The 21,760-nt window shown below is 45.3% G+C and overlaps 1 protein-coding gene across 3 annotated transcripts in view; it reads right to left on the reverse strand.

The window, feature by feature from the left end:
- The window catches only part of MAPKAP1 (MAPK associated protein 1), an 85,001-nt gene that overhangs the window by 22,815 nt on the left and 40,426 nt on the right, over window positions 1-21,760 (reverse strand). For 2 of the 3 annotated variants that reach the window (XM_050319877.1, XM_050319876.1), the window contains exons 7-8: window positions 15,558-15,667; window positions 1,206-1,313 (exon numbers count right to left, since the gene is read on the reverse strand). In XM_050319877.1, coding sequence (XP_050175834.1) covers window positions 1,206-1,313; window positions 15,558-15,667 — 218 coding nt within the window. The remainder of the gene's footprint in view (window positions 1-1,205; window positions 1,314-15,557; window positions 15,668-21,760) is intronic. The other variant, XM_050319878.1, reaches the window with a different exon arrangement.

Consider the following 21,760-nt stretch of genomic DNA (forward strand, 5'->3'; position numbering starts at 1 on the left):
AATAGGTGGGATGCAGACGTCGGGGAATTCTGGCTTGTAGAAGAGCACAACTCGATTAGCGAGGTCAGAACTGCTCCATTTCCTCCTCCTGCTGTGGGCACAGCCCCTCTGCTCCCTCCTGCCAAGGTCTCTCCGACAGTTTCTTAGAACCATTTCATGAAGAAATGAACCAGGAGCACCAGGAATATTTTGGGAGAAAGCCCCACCCTAGGGAGAGCAGCAGCCAAACCTGAGAGTGTTCATCTCAGCCCCAGCAGTGCCGCAGCTCTGGGCAGCTCGTGGTGCTGTGTCCCTGACCAGAGCAGGGGCTGCTACTCTGCTGGAACCAGGAGGTGCTCTGGGGAGGCTCTGCTGCCATTTGGAGATAAAATACAGTTGCTATCAAAAAGCATCAGTGGAAAGGTCTAATCTTTGCACAGAAAGAAAAAACCTCTTCTACGACTTGAAACAGGCTCTCACTGTGGCTCTTTGCAGCCTGGGCTTGGCTGAGAGCGGGAATGTGACTGGTTTTACTCATTAGTACAATCAACATTTTTACACAAAATGGAACGAAAGAACCCCAAAACCAAGAGTGTGACTGTTGTAAAGAATGAAAAATGGACCAAAATGCTATGGAAACAAACACAAATCAATGTTAAGTGTCTTTTTTTAAAGTTTCATGTCATTTTATGAAAAGAAATAAATAAGGAAATAATATTAGAACATTTAAACAGTAATAGAATAAAAATATTTGAGCATAGCTGGAGAGAAGATTATTTGTCTGGCACTTCAAAAATCATCAAACTGCTCTAGTTACTTCTACATGGCTAATTTCTTTAAATTTTATTAGAAAAACCCAGTGCCTCTGACAGCCACATTGACCTGGCACAACACACTGCAGACCAACCTCTCGAGTCACTGAGCAGCGTCTGCAACACAGACAGGTTCATATTTCGTGTTTTTCAGGGTTGGTCATAACTTTACAGAGCAGAGTTTAACAGCAAAAGATTAATCATGAAGTGATAAACAGGATGCAGACTATTTACTAGAGGTATGAAATCCATCATTTCCCTCTGGAATATTGTTTTGGCACCACGGAAAGGGCCTCGGGACAGAGAGTCTCGTCAAAATGTACTTGCCCAGACAGTACAGCTTGTGTTCCAAAATACATAACTTATGTGAGTTTAAGCAGTTTACAAGAGCAAAAGTGAAAATGGGAAACATACTGTTCTCCCGGACAAGGCAGAATTCCAAAGTGCTCTGGCTCTCCAAGGTACAGTCTAAATCTACTGGGACATTAGGTTCACTCTGCTTCTCCAGCCGATACTGAGGACCTGAAACATAAAGTAACTTGTAAAATCATCCGTTTCTAACAAAGTGATGGCTTAGCACGTTCAACTAACACGAGGTTACTTGCAGCCCAGGAGCAGAGCGGGTGGGTGTTGATGTCTCAAAGCTCTTTGCCAAAGGAAAGGGCCCTGTCAGAAGGTGGAGGATGGTATGGAACCTGATCCAATTCCAGGTGACCCCCCATGAGTCAGCTCTGGCCCTGCCGTCCTGACAGTGGTCAGGAGAGCCCCAGCAGGGCGGGGGGAGACCCAGGTGCACAGAACTCCAAGTGGGACCCTGGAAGAAGGAAAGCCCCTCCCCAGGGCAGGAGCTGGTGGGGCTGTGCTCCCACCCTCGAACAGCACGGGGTGACTCCACTCCTGCTCACATCTGAGAGCTGAAGTGCACACCGAGTTCTCAGCTGTGTAATTCAGCCTAATCTGGCAAAATAATGCTACACAGACACCTGAAAAATCTTAAGTAATGCAAAGCACCTTTAACCAGGTCTTAACGTAACAAAAAGCATAGAACTGAAATAACGAAATTTATTCCCCCTTTATCAGTACTTAAAATATTTCTGACTGTTTCCTGACTTTGAATTATGAGCGTATATGATGAAATATTTAAAACATAAAAAAATTAAGTCTTTCAGCCTTGGATGGCGTGCCTAAGGAATGGAATTTGTTAGCCAATTAATTTTAAATTTACTACAGCAGAATTTCAATTATGGTTTCTTATTCCATCTCCCCAAAGCCACGTGAAGCGCTCGCTGCTCGGCCCAGGCGTGTTTCCTCCCCAGGTGGAAGATTATGGAGCCCCCTTATTCCCAATGACACTCACAGCAGATATGGTGCCAGGATTTTTGCAGGACACAGGAGGAAACCCACCAGCTCCCACCCTGCCCAGTACAACCAGTGATGGCACGTGGAGCTGTCGAAGCATCTGCAGCACAAGCTGCACTCGAGAAGCAGTGGAGATGTCTCAGTGCAGCACAAAGAAAGGCAAACAGACCAGCACCATTGCTGCTCCTCTCCCAGCTACTGGAAATGTGATTAACAATTGAAAACAAACTAAATAAAGAGAGGCCTGGCTTGTTAGGCAGAAGCAAAATATACTGAATTGAAACAAATCTCAAAGCAGTAAATCAATTTGGATTTAAAAACCAGCGTAGGTTTAAGAACAGGATCAGTGACAGCAAAACCTGCTGGCTTTGTCCATTTGCCACAAGCATCTTCCAGAGATTCCCAGGCTACATCTGAGGGAACTGCTGGTTCCCATCTGGACCCCCGTGCTGTTGGTACCAGGTACCAATCCCTGCTCCACCACACACAGAGCCTCTTGCTGCCACTGGAGCTTCAGAGCAGTGTGACCAGGACTGGCACCTGCTGACACCAGTGCCTTCTGCTGTGCCCCAGCTCCCTGGCTCCATCACAGCCTCTGTCCTGCTCCCACCCCACCCCCATTGAAAATCAGAGCAGAGGAAGGAAATTCCCTCTCTTGGAACCAATGGCTGAGTGCCAGCCCCAGGGTACCTCCAGCACGGAGTGATGAACTCGCCCTGGTGCTTCCCAGACAGTGGGATCAGGCAAAGAACAGACATCAGCGCTACCAAAGCCTTAAAACTACCACAGGATGCCACGTGCACGACGACAAGGTTAAATCAGGAGCGTGGCGGGGGCTCACCGTCCCTCTGTGTGGATCTGATTCCAGCAGCTGGATCCACTCCAAACAACAACATCACCTATGTCAGGAACAGTCCTCATGCTGCTGAACCCTGTGGAGAGCCAACAGGGATCACACCCTCAAAATCACCCTGCCAGCGGCAAAGGATCATTTTTATCTGGAGCAGTTTGAGAATTCCGTGATCAGATAAATTATTTTATCCAGTTTGTGTCAAGCCTGTATTAACTCTGCTAATAAAGCAGGGAACTAGAGCTCTGGAAACAGGTCAACCTGCCTTCTGGATAACTCCTTGAAAACAGAAAATACTAAGAAATTAATTAAAAAAGTGTAAATGGATTTTAAGAGAGTATCTACTCTTCAATAATACTTGAAATATCTGTCCACATTTACATGACCTCTGCTTCCCAACAGATGAAGAATGTTAGGCTGACTCTGTGGAGGAGTTTTACTACCAGGCTTCTCTCACAAGTTCAAATGATGTCATTTGTAGTAGCAGTAGGAACACTGGATAATTTAATGGTCTCCTACTGGATTCCTGCTCTGGGAATTTCAACAAAATTTCAAGTGGCAATACCAAAGCTGGATTTTATGGACTTCTGTAATCTCATGCAAATGCTCTGTGCAGTTGCAAAATAAACCTTTAAAATCCTGGCATGGAGGGTCCTGGCCAGTGATCCAGGCCAAGCTCTCCCACTGATGGCAGCTCCCAGCACTCCCTGTTTAACCACTCACTCCACAGATTCTGTCCACAGATACCCACTGTGCTTGGCTATTTCAAGATACTCCTTCAAAGAGAGGAATGTTTACCAGGAATTAAAACCAAGGAAGCAGCCACAGCTTGCCTGAGCACACAGAGAGGTGCCCGGGAAGAATCCCCCCATATAATCAAATTAAGTGTCTCCCTTACAGAAGGGAATGGCCACCCGCATACCAACAAACCAATTCTGTTGCCATTTAAGCTGCAAAGCCTTCAGAAAGGGCTTTTGAAAGCACGACCCATCAGTTCTAATTTTTAAAACTTATCCTTTCAGTCAACACTAGAAAAAGGCCCATTCCAACTTTTATCTCCACTACAAAGTGCTGTTATCTTGGGCTGTTGTCAGGAGCTCTCTCTCTCTTTCTGCTGACAAGCAGAGACGAGAGAGATAAGATTGGGAACGAATCTCACTTCTCTGAGTAAATAAATAATCAATACTCATCTAAATGTAAATGAGAAAGTATCCCCCTCTGATAACAGGGCTCTTATCAAACAGCCAATTTTCTGCAGACATTTGGCCTCAACCAAATCACCATCATTCAGCCCCAGCCTAATGGCTAAAAATCGTAACTAAATTGAACCGATCACCAGAGATCAACTAAGTTCAGCCATGGCTACTACGGGTTCAAATGTTTGGAATGCAATTTTTCCCCCATTAACTTTCAATAGGAATGAAGAATGCCACGGTCAGGGGTGAATCTGCACAATAAACAACACTAACACTGCAACAGGGAACCAGGCTTTAAACAAAACCCCAACCAAACCCCTCTCCATCTCCAAAATAGTTATTAGGGTGAACTAAGGACTACAAAAAGAATATTTCATGTTTGTGGACTTGTCAAGCCTAAACTAAACAGACCAATATCAACAAAAACCCCAAATGGCTTAAAACTGAGCCTATATACTCAAGTTTATTGCACTGTGTGAGCAAAAGAATCCCCTTTTGTTCCAAAGCCACCCTGACGTTTCGGGAGAGCAGCTCCTGTCTAAGAACAGCTGGAGTGAAACCCTCCCAATTCACCAGCCCCACCACCTGCACTTCACAGACACCTCTTGTACTCAGCTGTGCCTTTTCCACACTAGGAAAGCCCTTTTCTCCTCAGCGCCTGCTGCTTGTTCCACATATCTGATTCATTTTCACATTCATCCCTTTCTGTATCTCTTTACTTCTGTATTATCTTTTTTGAGACAAAATATTGCAAATAAGATGTGGCCACATTGGGATTTATGGACTGGCATAGTGATACTTTCTGGTTTGTTCCCCACTCCTTTCCTGATTCCTGAACTTCCATTTGTCTTCCTGACTGGGAGTTGAAGTGTTCAGAGGAACTACTCAGGATACTTTTCCTGACTGATGGAAGGTAATTAGAGCCCGTGATTGTACACATATAGTTACAGTTGCTTTTCACCATGTATATTATTTTGCACTCATTGACACTGAATTCCCTCTCTCATTTTATTGTCCTGTCACTCAGCACTGTGGATACCTCTGCAGTGCTTCACAGACAGCTTTTATTTGCACTATTCTTACCTCTTTTGTATCAACAGCACATTTTGTCACATCAGCATTCACGTCCTTTCCATGCCCCACAATAATGAACAATGCAGGTTCCACCAGTTCCACTGGAGCTCCACCAGTAACCTAGTTACTAATCACCCAGGGCCATTATTCCTATTCTTTGTTTCCTGTCTTTTAATCAATTATTAATCCACGTGAAGATCCTCCTTCTCATCCTGTGACAGCTTAATTGCTTTATGAACCTTTGTCAAATCTTTTTCGGAAATCTAAGCCTGCCATGGAAAACCCACCATCCTATTCAGATGGTCTCTGGCTCCTCACAGCCTGCTCACGGTGCTGGAGCTCGACCTGCTCTGCCAAACCCTGCCCGTGTTTGCCCCTGTTTATTGCATTTGTCCACATCAACCATTCATTCTGCTCTTTGCTACAGGTTTGTGTTACAGTTTGCCTGGTGAGGAAGCCCAGACAATCCGGGCTCTCCTTGAACACCTTCAACAAACCCCTGTCAGCAGCCAGACCTGAGAGCAGCAGGTGTGAGCAACGCGTCACACATCGTACTGACGGTGCAGCACCTCGTCCCTGACCTCTGCCACAGCCCAGGGCTTTGCTGGAATCATGAAATCCCAGAATAGTCCAGGCTGGAGGGTCCTTAAAGCTCATCTTGTTGCTGTCCCTGCCATGGGCAGGTTCCTCACCAGCCCAGGTTCCTCCAAGCGCCGTCCAACCTGGCCCTGGACACTTCCAGGGATGGGGCAGGCACAGCTTCTCTGGGCAAAGGAAATAACGGGAAAAATCAGCAGTGTGGACAGTTAGGCAGCCACAGCTGAACAGCCACAGCGGTTGATGCTGGGAACAAGCAAAAGAGAGCTGAGTGTGCCTCAGCTTTGTCCGTGGGCAGAACACTGACAGGAGAGCAGTCAAAAGAGAACTGTCACTGAACACTTAACACTGATGTCTGTGGGACTTTCCTGTTTCAAGTCCCTCGTTTCACAAGGATTTGCGATTTATTGCTTCGCTGCTCCATCCCTGGGCTTTGAAAGCGCGATTCTGCATGAGTTTAAACTATATTTATATTTATTTTTTTGTTATCGCTTTTTTTATTATTGCTATAGAAAATATTTGCTGGAAATATGTTGCAGCTATTACAAGGTCATAAAAAAGAGGAGATTTATGTATTTCTATCATTTCAAATAGTCTGTCAGAAAGTATCAGTCGTGCTAAGTGTAAGACTGCTGGATTCCAGCGTTCTCTCTGCCAGCACATGGGCAACAGATGGAGGAACTAAAATAGCTCAGTGTGGAGGCTCCTTGGGTGCTGCCTGGGAGGAGGGAAACCGAGGCAATGGCTCGTCCTGCCAGGGAGGCTTGGGGGAACCCCGGCTCCCAGTCCATGCTGGACACGGCCCCTGGCCCAGGACCACGAACAAAAAGGATCAGTCCACTGTGGAGAGCAAAGTGGGAACAGGGAGAGGGCTCCGGCCTCCTTCTGTGGGATTTTTCTTAGAACATGACAGAAGGGGTAGGATTCCATTGTGTGCTTGGCAATGACAATAAAACAACAGAAAATATGTAAACAGTGAGAGAGGAACTGGCTGCAGAGCAGAATGTTTACATCTCCAATCCTGCTGCTGTGAGGACATCTTAAATCTGTTTATCCGCTAAAAACCCCCAAAGCCCCTCAACACCTCTGAAGTGGAATAAAGATTTTATCATTACAAATGCAAATGCTGGTTAATAAATAAATATATTTAAATAGTGAAAACAAACTTTTAACATCACGCACAAGCACAAGAGGGTTTTTTTAGTCCAATCTGGTTTTTCTTAACTTGCACTGTTGTGACATTACTGAATTTTACACACAGTTATCTGCTGCTCTCCACAGAAATACAGATGGTTTTTGTAGAAATAAACAGTCATTTATATGAAACAATTGTAAAATAGTTTATGGAAACCAGTGGTGTAATGCATTCAAATAAATGCCAGGCCTGGCTGATGGAGAGCCAAGGTGTTAAATCACACTGCTCAGGAATTCAGCTGCGGGAAACAGATAGTAAATCCAGAGTGACAGAATTTCCAGTGATGGCAAAGGTTTCTGACATCTAGTCCAGTACACAAAAACTACAGCAGTTCAAACCTATTTTACTTAACACTACCTTGACAGCCAGTGAAATTAAAGAATTTAGTCAAAAGCCCCTTAAAAAGAAACAAACACTTCATTTCTGTATTGCTTTTCTGTGGAACAGCAAATGTGCAGCATGGCCAGCAGCAGACCAGGCTGTGTACAGCACCAACAGAAGGATCTTATTTAATTGCTACCTTTTTGCATTAGCTATATGTAACTCTAAATAAAGCTGAGAGGAGACAAAATCATCATGTGGTAAAGCACCTATAGCAGAAACACAACCTCCAGGTTCTGGTTTTAGCTCACAGCTCTGGGAGGTGATGCTCCCCACACCCCAGCCATGGCACCTGCTGCCTGCAATCAGCCCCAGCAGGACCACCCCGGGGCCAGCCTCGGCTGGGCATCCCTGACACATCAGCACAAGCTCTCTCCTCACTGCCTGGTTATCCAGAGACAAAGGTGCTTTTCCCTGGCTATGAAGATCCCAAGGATAGTTGTGCAGCTCAGGGCAGCACAACACCCAGATGATGCACTGGAGGGTCCATGAAAACCAAGCAGTACCCATAAAGATACCAGGTACCAGCACAGCCTCTGTTCATCACAGTGGATGAAACAAACACAGAAGTCTCAGTCACCCAAACTCTAACAATTTAAAACATCACATAAATTAGAGCATTATTAACAATCCAGAAGAACCAATAACTGTACAATTTCAATACCAACAGCTCACAAAATAGACTCTGTTCAATATTTCACTTTTGTTTCGGAATCCAGGCATGAAAACTTCCCCTCACCCATCCAGGCTGATGTCCAGCCCCCCATCAGCCCGAAGCATGGGGCTAACAAGCTGCTGCTATTCTGAACAACTGTTCAAACTTTATTCCCAACACGCTGTTCCTCATCCACCAACAACCCTGAGCCCGGCACGCCGGTGTCTGCTCAGCGTCAGCAGGCTGGGGAGAAAGGGCTTGTGGAATAAATCATCCCCACTGCAGAGCAGAGCTGGAGTTTGCAGGCAGAAGGAAACCATTCCCAGCAGCGCCATCCCCACTCTGCACACCCACCCTGCTGTGGGAATCATCCTACAAAAACGAGCCGTGAGCAACCCTTCCCTTCCCAGAGGGACGGCCAGCACAGCGAGCGGCGGAGCCAAGGCCAGCCCTGGCACTCCTGGGCACACGGGGGCTCGACCTGGAGGAGCCAGGCAGCTCCTGACCCAGCACGGCACCGGCGGGGCGGGGAGGATGCTGGAGCAACAGGGCTGTGCCTTCCACTCACACCTGGAGAGGGACCTGACCAAGGATCTACAAATGCTGGTGTTCTCTTTAATGTAAATCCTGCTGATGTAAACAGCTTAGTGCAAGGAAAGGCAGGATTGTTGAAGTATTTCCAGGTAAAGCCATTCATAACTGGGGCACCAGGCTCTGCAGGGATGCTGTAATGATCCAAAACAAAGCACTTGGAGCCAGAGAAACTCACAACTACCATTAAGCAGAAAAGCACGCATGTGAACACAAGGAAATACAAATTAATTGGCTTTTCACTGTCACAGATGCTGGGGCTTCCATCCCGGAAAGAGTCAGAGCCAACATATGCATCGCCTACTCGAACATATTTACTTTTAAATTTAAACTCCTCAGTTACCATCATTCCATGGCAGTATCAAAATTTAATGACAGTTTATTCTAATTGTAGTTTATCTCTTAAAAATGCTTTAATCACAGGGCTGTGTTTTTACATAGTTTCTTTTATCTTTTTAATTTTCCTTTTTAAAATTTATGAATAAATACATATATGTGCAATCAAAATACACACACATCTCCCTTTCCAGACATTTCTTTTTGTCCCATTCCCCTTCCAACAAGATGGGATGAGGAAAGAAAACCCCAGTGAGACCCACAGCTCCTGCAGAAGATGTTTTGGAACAGTTTTAAGTCATGAAATCTGACATTAAAAGTGGTGCTGACCCTGACATGTCAGAACATGAATTTTCAAACACAACTCAGATCTCTCCTCCCCATCTGCTCCCCAAACCAAGATGAGCCCAAAGCAGAACTCATCTGAGAGTCCAGGTTCTGAGGGATAATTTAAAACTTTGGGTGAACACATCTGAACCACAGGAATAATCAACCACCTCAAAACCTGGGTCTGTAACAGACTGTGCTCCCAGGTACCTGGGGATGGAACAGGCTCTTTTCCCTGGCCTTGGCAGCTGTAATTCCTCTGATTCTGGTCTAGAGACTAAAATATGATATGCAGACTTATTTTTATGTCTTATTCCTGTTTCTCAAAACTTTCTCTTTCCTTATTATCCAGCTTCCTGTGGCAGTGAGATAATACCCTTAAACAGACCAGGAAGATTATTTCAGACTATTTTTGGTCACTTTACACATTTTAAAGAATGCAAAAAGCAATGGTTGACAGCTGTTAGGAACTTGAATGTTATTGCAAAGCAGCTGTTTTCATTTATAGAAAAAGTATTAGTCTTCCTCCAAACTCACAGAACACTGAGCTAATAACTCTCCCTCTAACCTACGGAAAATACAGGTCACGTCTGTGCAATGTTGGCAGAAGGTTTTGTTTATAACAATTAAACTTGTAGAGCATTTTGTTCTTAAAAGGACTGAGCCTTTCTGGTCTGGGGATGTTTGCAGTTGGAGGCAGCTATTAAATAATAATCAGTAGCATGTTCACCCTGCAAAGAATTTCTACTTAAAATCAGCCATGATTAATCAGTTGCGACTTCTCTGTTCACAAGAAATTTCAGATGAAGAGAGGCTGACACGGACCAGGAACAGGCAGGGTTATTCCAACATTTCAGCATTTTATGTTCAGTTTTGTCTCTCATCTCCTTCTAAGAACATTTGGGTTTTATACAATGACATCAATGCTTCATTTGTTTGAAAACAAAGCCTCTGCACACATTCTCTCTGCATTCTTATTTTCTTTACATTAGTATTTATAGTCCATTCAGTCGAGCTCTGGAGGAGAAGGCAACTGGTATCCCAGGGAATGTGTTTGTTGAAGAGCAGTGGGAATGAGACAGCTCACAGGCAGGGAGATAACTTCCAAGTGTACATCTAGTTCCTGCACATATTTAATTTGAGAATCACCATGGCATCAAGATACACGAAGTATCAAGGATGAAGTCATCATCTCTCTTATGTTCCTAAAATCACAATCCACGCAAACATATTTTATAGGGAATATTGAATACAGGCTTTAGTGCAGATATAAAAAGCCTGAGAAGATCTCGCTCCTGTCAGCCCCAGCCTCAGCTGAGCCGTGGGATTGGAGCACACGGCTTTGTGTTCCACTGAGCTTTCCCAAAAAGCAGGATTTAAAATGCACATCTCCCACAAACCAAGTTCCTTGTGTGTTGATGGGGGGTGTGTTAATACACCTGAGTATTGGTGAAAGTAAGACCACCAGATTCATTGCACAGGAAAATAACTTCCCAATAAAGCCAATCAAGTTCTAGGGATAATGGTGTTTCACAGGTCTGCAACATGATCTGTACAACCTGCAAAACTTCCTCTGCCAAGCCCGAGGGTGGGATTTTTAAGCATGCCTAACAGCTACTTGCTCCAGAAGTTAATATTAAGACTGTAACTGATCTCTGGGGAGCAGAATTAAATCAAGTACTAAAACACCCAGATCTCACTTCTAAAAGAGTTTTTCAGGACTTGGTTATTACAGCTGTCCAAAATGCAGATAGCACCGTATCTGACATTTCCACTGATGAATTCAGGGAGAACGGGAAGTTCTTACGCTCCGATCTCCAGCAGGTGAGTCTCTTTCTGCAGATCTGCCACACTGAGGAGAGATTTTATATTTACACTGTTGGCTGCTGGAGTGCTCAAAGCAGCTGTCTCCAGGAGATGCAGGCACAGCAGGATTATACACAACAAGCCTTAAACTACCTATGGAGACTTGGGTTGTCCAGAGGCTGATATCCCAGCACCTCAGCAATGCCAGGCCCATGCCAAGCCCAGCCAGGTCCATGCAGCACTGATGGAGGTCCCAGTTCTCCTCTCACAGCCCTGCCTGCCGTGGCTGGGGCACTGCCCTGTCCTCAGGCACCTTCTCTCCCATTCAGGCTAGTTTCAGGACACCCTCTCACACAAGTGATTCCTGAGCCCCCTTCACGGTGGCCCATCCCAGATTAGACCAGTCTCCTCCAGGAGCTCATCCCACACCAGGAGTGTTTTATTTCCAGCCATCCCATAAAATATGCCTGTGCAATACACACTGCTGAGCACGCAATAGGTTAAACAAATTGATGATAAAGTATTCGACTTCGTTAGTTTTCATTACCATAAGAAAACATCAATTACATTTTCTATTTTATGAGTGTACACAGGGGAATCCATTACAGTAAGTGAGAGGTTATATGACTCTGCTGCTTCTTTCCTCAGCAAAAAGAACTCTTTGTTTTTAAAGCCAGTGACACCAGCCCAGAGGAAGGCAAGGCACACCGGCATATCTGCACAGACAGCTCCTATCCTGATTTATCCAGCCTGGCTCCAACTAATTAAACATCTGCCTCAACGATTTCTTCTGCAGATTTATCTCCTCCAGTATGCAGCAGTAACTGGTTGTTACAGGATTTTCCCTAACTTGCAGCCATTCCCAGATACTTCTCCCGGCTGGTTATTTGGGAACACAGCAGGAGATGATCCAGCATTCCCATTAACCCCCTGCTGTGGTGCCTGTGGTGGGATGGGTCACCAGGCTCCCACAGCCCTGCTTCAGGACCACCACATCCTCTGGGAAAGGACTCGGGGCCACGGCTCTCTCAGCTACAACACAGACAGGTTATTTCACCACCCGCGTTTCCCCGAGACTGACTCAAAAATTATTATTTAAAAAGGGTCAGAATTCATATGTCAAAAGCCTTGAGACACTAAGAAAGGAAAATTGCAAGGAACATAAAATAGTTTGAAGACTTTGCAATAATTTTATCTAAACAGAGCTAGACACAGTCAAAATATTGCTTCCATTTTTTCATTCTATAGAGCAAAGGTTGTACCCCACTTCTATCTCCTACTACCCTGTATCTTCCTGCAACAAATAATCTTTACTGGCTGAATAAAGTATTTAGATGAAACTAATCTAGTGTTTTAGTCCTGGTCATGATGAATAAATCCTTCCCAACTGTACAACAGGAATTCCTCAAATTCTTCCTCACCTGAAAGAGCTAACCCAGGTTTGCATTTTCCTACCAACTTAGGACCAGTTTGAAAAATGTCCTGTAAGTCAGTGGTGAAAACAGGTCAGAAAGCAACTGCTTCTACCAGTGCCTGAAAACAGCAGAAGCTGTAACAATAATAAATTAATTCGTCCTGGGAGGGCTGGTCTGGGGGCCCATTGAAAACAGGCAGAAAAGCTCATGGGCATTTCAGCTTTATCAAACTATTCCAAAAACTTTAAATAAACACGTTCAGTCTATTTTTGGTAACAACTCTTTAAAAATCAGAACAATCAGCTTTAAAGGAAGCATTGCTGAGTGAGAGGAAATGCTTCTCCTAAATTATGTCTTATCTTTTATTCAGAACTTTGACATTCTAATCCACTGCTTAATAATGACCTGAACCACCCTGGCACAGGCCCGTGCTGTGCTAATGGTCTGATCTGCAATTCCATTTATCCCTGCATCTCCCAGTGAAAGTGAGAGGCATATCCTCTCCAATTACAAAGAATCTGGTGGTAGATGAGGAATGACGACAAAATCTTTTCCTACTCCTACTCCAGTCTCTCTGTGTGCACTGTGGTGGTATCCTGGGTTCTCCCTGCCCTCAGCCCAGCAGCATTCCCAGCCCGTGGCAGATGGGTCCTGTCTGGATCCAGAGGGCTGTGTGGGCAGGACCCCTCTGTGCACAGCTGCAATTGCTGCTGCTTTTATGATGACAACAAGATCCTCCTAAGCCCCCCCGTCCCCCAAACCTGATAAATCACACTTTTGAGTGTGGGAAGTAATAAGGAATAAGGGAAGTTATGGATAAGGGGAGATAATTCTAATAAAAATTTCTGATTTACCAATTTAACACACAGATACCTGATTTGAGGAGTCCCTCAGCCATGTGCCAGTATCACAGGGCAGTTCCAATAATACATTCTGAGTGCTCACCTGCATTAAATTCATGAAACTCAGCAATTTGGGGATTCTAGCAGGAGCCTTCCCAGAGTGAGCATTCTGCTCACAGTGACCCCATGCATGCACCTTCCAGCTACAGGTCGGAATTCTGGCTGTGTCTGGACACAAGTGTAACCGAAACCTGCAAACACCAGCTATTCCAAGAAATCCAATTACATGTTCCCATGTAAATATGCCTGTAAGTAACCAAGAGGTTTGTAGCTGTGACTTCCACTGGGGTTATATCCCCAGCAGGGGTGCTGGTCATATTTCAAAGAGGTGAGATGTCACACGGATAATTTATAAAAAGTAAATTTAAATGATTTCTTATATAATTAACCCCTGCAGATGACACATACATGCCTACATACTCTGCTCCTGCAAAGGGTTCTAAGCAGGAGGGCCAAGGCAGCAGAAATGACTGTATTAGCTGAAGGAACAAATGCCAGGTCCATTCCTTTGCTAAACTACTGAGCAAAAGTAACAAAATGAAAGCAGAAACAAATTTCAAATGGATAAAGAATAAAACATCTGTTACACGAAGGGAGAAAGCAGTTTAAAGACTGAGCTAAGTGAATCCTTTAGCGATCTCCCTTCAGGGAAGGGAAATCTGACCCCAGGAAATAAATAAAAGTCACCCAAAAAGTGAACAAAAGAGGTGTTTGAAAAAACCCCAACACCATTCATCGCCGCTAACGACTTGTTCATTATGAGTGATGATGGATAAAGACTTCTCACGCTGAGATGAAATCAAGATTTATATGCATTGTTTCCTCTCCCAACTTGTGGGAAGATCATCATCATTTAATTCTATCTCTGCGGCCAGTGATGGGCATCCAGAGAGCTGGTTATCACACGGCGCAGTCAGCTGGCAAGGGCCGGGACGTGCCGTTGGCACATCTGGACGGAGGCGCCGCAGCCGAGGGTGAGCGATGGCTCCTGGCCACCCTCCAAATTGCTGCAGACTGGCGGGGCTCCTCTCCACCCCCACCAGCACTGCTCCTCTCAGCCTCCCCCTTTTTTTTTACGAGAATCAGATTTTCATTGCTCCATTCAATTGCTCTTCTCTGCCATTTTTTACAGCTCTTATCGTTCCCTTGGAATATGGCCTTGAGACAGCTCATCCGTGTCCTTCACTGTGTTATCTCTTCTAACTTTTATTAAAACTTCAGCTCTCATCTGAAGATAGCTAATTAAATCCATGACAGATTATACACGCGTTTAAAAACTGCACTGAACTACTTTTTCTAAAGAGAACAGGGTTTATTTTCTTTTCCCATAGTTAAAACTGAGGGTGTATAAGGAGGTTTCATTCATTTACAGAGACAAGATCCTTATCTTTCCCCACTATATAGATGGGTTTATATTAAAGTTCCTTTGTTGCGTGACAAGACTTGGTGCAATTTCTCTCAGTAATTATTTCTTGTTGCTGGAAAGATCTCTCAGCCTTATACTTTTGAAATATATACACTAACATATATGTGAATGCACATCTACCCCCAGAAAAGAATTGCTCTAAAACAGAATTGCAAGCACTGTACATTTTCTTTTTTTAAATCCTGATATGCCTTAACTGTAACAGCACTACTCTGACAACACTGCAGAAAGTAAATTTTTCTTTTTCTCTACACGTAATGACAAATCCTTGAAATTATTTAAAATCATACTAAGCATCATTTTCTTACCTAAATTAAAAGTACATATACAAACTCTACCATGGGCTGGACTCACTGTACTTCCACCCATCATACCCAAATTACCATCAGCTGGACTTGAATGCAAATGGCATTGTTATCATAAATAAATATTTGCAGGAATGGATATACTGCTCTGCAGCAAACATTATGCAGCTCCTGCACTGTCAGCTTTGTGCCAGCATTGAGAGCACAAACCTGTGCACAGAACTGCTGTTAATGGGGCTGGGACACAGCCCCCCCAAAATCTGTGCAGCATTCACAACAGTTAGAAAGAGATATAAAATATACTCATGGAGAAAACACCTTGCCCTCTAGAAAATACGATAAATAACCCACCTGAGCCTCTCTGTGATCCCTTCCTTCTCTTTAAGGCCTTTTGTAAGATATCCTTCATGGTGACCTTCATACTGTCCACCTGAATAAGTGAGAATCCATGAGCAGCATTTCTGCAAGACAGATGCACATGCAGTTTTACAAAACAATCATCACCGGCAGCTCCCGCAGTTGTCGTTAGCTTCAAGCAAAGCACTCGTTAGGCACACGGTTAACGAAGTTGGGCTGTAAAGGGAAGTTAAAAGGAGAAACTGAGCAAACTCCCTCAGCAAGGCAGAGACAAAACCAGAGAAAACAGATTGCAATTCAAGGGGTGCATGGATTTTCCTAATTTATTGTTATTTTTAATCACTCTGTGTTAGCATTAGAAGAGAAAGATGAGCCAATGTACCTGGGGGGCTCCTCAGCCCCTCAGTACGTGTCTGTGGAGTGTTTTACAGCACATAACAGAGAAGCAGTTTGCAGTGGTATTTTCATCCGTGTCCCACACGTAACAAACCATTAGGGAGAAGTGGCAGAGAAACTCTCAGTGACAGCAGCTTTGCAGCTCTATCAAGGTATCATTTCAATGCATTATTTTAAACCTAAGTAAGGGGCTTTTTTGGACACATTTTTATGAACACAATGGCACAAAATCTCCCAGAAAGGTCCATGGCAGCGGGTCCTTGTCCTGGCCATTGCCCGTGGGAGAGGCCACGCAGGGGGAAGGACTGCAAAGAGCACAGGGATGGCTATGGGGGTGCTGCTGCTGAACACTGAGAGGGCACCACTAGGGAAGCAGAGAAGATGACAACATAATAGAAGAGACACTGGATGAGCATATCAGTGAATTTTGCCCCTTAGCCCTCGCAGTCAGTCTCGGCTCGTGTCAGTAGATGTCACTGCAGACAGTTCCAGGGAAATCTGAGAGCTGAAGGCTCCCACTGGAGACACTGCTCTGCATGGAAAAAAATGGTTTGCAAAGCTATTTGGGCAGGAGGAGGAGCTTTGTATCTGGCAACCAAGAATTTTAATCAGGGAGCAGAGCTCTATATGAACATCACAGCTGGAATATTTTTAAAAGCAACTGGCAGTCAAAAGCAATCCAAGCAACACAAGTATATCCTGAAAAACAAGCCCACATTACTACATGTCAGTTTGAGACACAAATTCTGGGACTAGAGGTTGGAGCTGAGGTCACATCAGATGTGGCATTCCCAGCCCAGGTCGTGACACGGCCAGGATGGACAAACGATACCTCTGAGCTCTCAGAACATCCACGAGCGCTCGGAGCCGCTGCCTGGGCCCTGACACGGGGGCCAGGAACCCCCTGCCTGGGCACATGCTGGCCACAGCTCACTGTCCTGCAGCCCACTTGTGCTCTGGGGACCATCAGCCCAGCCCAGCTCTGAGATGTCCCCCACCTCCCTGGTGTAAAATGCCGTTTCCCTCTCCTCGGTTGTGCATCGGTCTCATATGAATTTCATTTTCAATTCCCTTTGTTCCTGGCAAAATGAAACTGCCTAAAAGCCCCAAATTTATGTTCTCCAGACCATTTATTATTTATAACTCTATCTTACTCGTCTTCAAACCAAATACTCCCAACCTTTTCACGCATTTACTTTCCCTCTGTTCCTGCCGTGTGTTCAGTACAGCAGGAGCAGAACTGAGCCCGCTGCTCCACAGGAGGAGGGAGTGACACTGCTGTCCTGGAACAGCCCCAGGGCACAGGGACTAACACTGCAGTGGGCAGAGACCTTCCCAAGCCCTTCACTGAGGAGCAGCTCTCCCCCAAAGCTGCCATGGAGCCCTGTGATGTGCATGAGCACCACACAACACCCACCCTTTGCCCAGCAGGGCCATGGCTGATCCTTCGCTTCCCAAAAGCCTCACAGCTCCAGTCCCAACTGACCTGCTGAGTGAGATTCAGTGGATTTTCAAAAGTGAAACACTTCTTCTACAATTATAATTACAAAAAGGAAACTAAACTACCTCTGCATTGTAAGCAACACGATGCTTGTCAGTGAAGTGCTACAAGAAAAGCCCTGCACACAGGACTGGACCATCCCAACATCTGGTGCCTCCAGGTAATTCATACAGTGCTCTGCAACACTGACAGGAAGTTTTCAGAGAACTCCAACCAAAACACAGGGAAATAAATTAAAATACTGCAGGGAAAAAAGACACAGCAAAAGCTGTGTTTCAGAAAGTTCTCTGAAACCTGCTATGGCTGAAACAACTGAGTCACAATTTTCTCCTTAGCACACAATGCTTTTCAACATTTTTTGCCCCAAACAGAGCAGGCACTGCAGCCCCCACCCTGGAGCAGCCTGGGTTCCTCCCAGGCACAGAGAGGCCAATGGCAGAGAGCCCCAGCTCAGGGCCACTCATGGACTGGGAGCATCCCGAAAATGGAAGATTCCCTTTCAGTTCCTGACACTTCAGCTGCTAAAGAGCACAGGCTGCTGTGATCTGCTCGTGTTCCGGGCCGTCCCGGCTCGGCTGATTCTTTCCATTGAGCAGCTGGCCTGAGAACTGTCAGACTGATTTCCCTGACACTCCATTACTAACCCCTGCCTGAGCCATGACCATTCTTTGCCTCAGAAGCTGGATCTCATCCCAGAACAATCTTTAAAAGTTTATTTTACTGATCAAAGCAAAATAAGAAACCCTCTGTGTTTTACTATATTTAGTGTGCGATCCGTGAGTGAACTCTTGGCAGGAGCAGCGAAACGCAGAGCGCACCCGCTTTTGTAAACTCTTGGCTATTTGCTCTGGAGTGGAGCCAGAGGGTCCCAAACCTGTCCCGGTTTAGCTGCTCGACTCTCCCTTCCCCTGCCCTGGATCGCTCAGCATCGTTTCCCTCTCACAATGCACCAAGGAACATCAATACAGCATTTCAGCACTTAGTAAACCCACACATCTCAGCCGAGGGTGATTCAAGCCCAGACCAAAGAACTCCTGCCGTCATCCTGGGGCCAGGCCAGTGTGTCAGAGCACGTTTCCTGTGCTCAGAGAATCACAGAATAGCTGGGTTTGGAAGGGACCTCTGGAGATCATCCAGTCCAACCCCCTGCCAAGGCAGAGTCACCTGAACAGGTGACACAGGTGGGTTTTGAATGTCTCCAGAGGGGAAGACTCCACACCCTCCCTGGGCAGCTGTTCCAGTGCTCTGCCACCCTCCATGGAAAGAAGTTCTTCCTCATGTTGAGGTGGAACTTCTTGTGGTTTAGTTTCTGGCCACTGTTCCTTGTCCTGTGGCTGGATGCACCATCAGGGTGTCCTGGAGCCACGCTCTGCACCAGGTTGTCTGGAACACCACTGATCCGCCACAACCCTCCATGCTGTGACCACAGCACAGGGAGCTCTGCTGGAGAAACATGCACCCACCTCACCTTTCCACACGCCAGTGCACTGCACTGACCATGGGCATGGACTATCCTCACTCAGCCCAATCCCAGCATATCCTTAACTGCAATTACAAACAACCTGTTTTACCTCACTCTGTTAAGGTGCGATACCTTTATTTTTAGTGAACACACAACACTGAAAACAGGATGGACAAGCAGATGCTGGTCAATCAATTAAAAGTGCTGCTGGACAATTGGAAGCCAAAGAAATTCCTTAGCTTGTATTTTCTGTCATTTTGCAAAAACATACCTGGGTGACAAGGTTAAATCAAGCAAAGGAAATCCCTGGCACTTATCATCCACAGGCATTACTGATAAATTGTGCAGTGGAGGAATAAAGGATTACCTTCTGTATTTTTTCATTACACTTTTCTTTTGTTACAGAATACATAAATCCATTGTGGCACAATGTAATATGTATCATCGTGCTACACCTGTGGACGTTTCATAACGGCTGCCATGTCTGTGCAGTCAGGAATGATAAGTGAACCACCCGTGAATGTTAATGATAGTGATCATTCTGCGGTAACTTGGCTTTCCATCTTCTTTTACAGCCTCCGTGCTGGAGCCAGGGTGGCAAGGTTCAGGAGAGGGAAGAGGAAACAGCAGCAGAGGCAGGAGCTGAGGCCAGGCTGCACTGGAGGCATGGAGCTGAGGTGCCATGGGAACAGGCGGGGTCCCTCCACGGGCTCCACTCGTACCACAGAATAAAACAACCAACACTGGAAGGACAAAAGGCTTCTGTTCTGCATGAGAAACAAACTTTTCCAAGAGCTCCTTTCCGATCTGGAGCAATTTTTAAAATTGTTGGTTGGTTAGATTTTTTTTTTTAACACAGAAGTGGAATTTATTTTCCAGAAGTGGAATTTATAGCACTTAAAGCTTACTGCAAAAGCGGCTGGCATGGCTGGAAGTGCCCGGCAGTGACTAATAACGATTTCCACTTGATCAGCACAAAGTCAGAGTTAAGACTAAAAATCCCAGCTGACGCAATAGACTTAACTTAAGCCGGGTAATTTTTAAGATAAAGTGCACAGTGATAGGAACTAGAACAATGCCAGCCACAATTTTTCTTCTGAGCCTAAATGATCTGCTTTTGTGCATCTCGGGTTGGTCTTGGACAGTTCTGTGCACTACTGAGTTTAACTGGCTGCATTTTGACACCAGTATAACTGTCCTTAGACCTCTGACAAGTCATTTGACCCCCTTCTTGGGGTCCCACCCCTCCTTCTCCACTCTCCTGGGAGCCACCCTCTTAACTTTGGCACCTACACTAACTGCCTTAAATTTGCATTCTATGAATATTCTAAACTGTACTTTGTAGATCACCCACCCCCATGTACAAACTGGGAAGAGGCCTTTTGGGGAGTGCTTCTGGAGTCCAAGAAAAAAACACATTTCAGAGCTTTGAACTGAATTTATAAATGCACGATGAAAGCATTTTAAAAAGGTTTCAAATCTTAAACTATTGGGTATGGCAGGGGTGCCGCTTTGAAAATTTGTATATAATAGTCAAAGCAATTTAAGCATAATATCAAAACAGAAAAAAAGTGCTACAGAGCAGAGGATCTGCATGCCAAATTTCCTGTGTGTGCCAACTGGCAGCTGAGCCACAGCTCCTCGAAACACCACTAGACTGAGTATATCAAGTTGCAATAATAAAATTTCCAAGGGAAAAAGCCCTAATGGTGGTACAGATTTATTTTAAGCCTTTCAGGTATGACCTCACCATCTCAAGAAGTCCATATTTCCATGGACGTGGTGCTTTGTTTGCCTCCTCCTGCCGAACGCCCTCCCCATCAGAGCAGGCTGTGTGCGAGCACCGCGTCTGACATTGCACAAAGCTCTGCTTTCCACAACAGCCACCTTCCAAAAACATAACTCGCTAGACTAATGGGCAGTGAGAAGCCAGAATGACTGCCCTCCGTCTTCTCCTTGTGTAACTTTGCCAGAGTCCTTGGAACTTGCCAAATTCGGTCATGCCTGCTTAGCTTGCTCGACTGATTGTGCCAGAAAAGAAAATAAGACACAGATGTATTTGAGCTCTTTGAGATGCCAGTAAGAGCGACAGCTAATGGCTTCATTTCGACCCTCCCCTACCAGCTGGGCACAGGTGGGGGGATAATGAGGTCCCTCTCCCTAATCAAACTCAATTATTTACTACTCTGTACAGCTACAAAGACATTCACATCCAGCTCTGAATATAAACTGCACTGTGGGCTACTTCCAGCCACTGCCTCTGGGTATTTATAACTAACTCAAGTGGCTCAGAGTTTGCCTTGGCAGGAGCTGAAGTGTATAAAGTTCTGCAAACTGTTTCTGCTCAAACATGTCCTGCTGAAACGGGGTCCCTGGCGGGGTTCCACCGCTGTCAGCTCGGCAGCCGCACAACCTCTGAACGCACATCCAACACGCAGGACGGGGAGAGCGGAGATGAAACACGGCTCCAGCACGGAGCTTCTCACAGGCATCAACATTTTTCAACAGTGATTCAATATTAATAAACATTACAAGTCACAAGGCTGACACGGCAGCAGCTGAAATACTTCAGCATGAGAAGGAAAAAAAGAGATGCAAAATACAAAACCACAATTGTGTGCGCTAGTAGGGTGACAGGGGAGCAAGAAGAAACAGAGATTGCAAAAAATCCCTACCAAAATAGGACAGTATGCACATTTAAACTCCCAGAGACAACAACCTTTTGATCAAGAGATGATCAAGTAATTCTCCATTCTAGGTGACACCCTAAAAGTCCTAATTTCAACCTATTTACACAGGAAGCACAAGTCATTTCAAATTAACACATGGACACAGGAG

Source organism: Myiozetetes cayanensis, unplaced genomic scaffold (genome assembly GCF_022539395.1).
Source record: "Myiozetetes cayanensis isolate MyiCay16 unplaced genomic scaffold, myiCay2020 scf23, whole genome shotgun sequence".
NCBI lineage: Eukaryota > Metazoa > Chordata > Aves > Passeriformes > Tyrannidae > Myiozetetes > Myiozetetes cayanensis.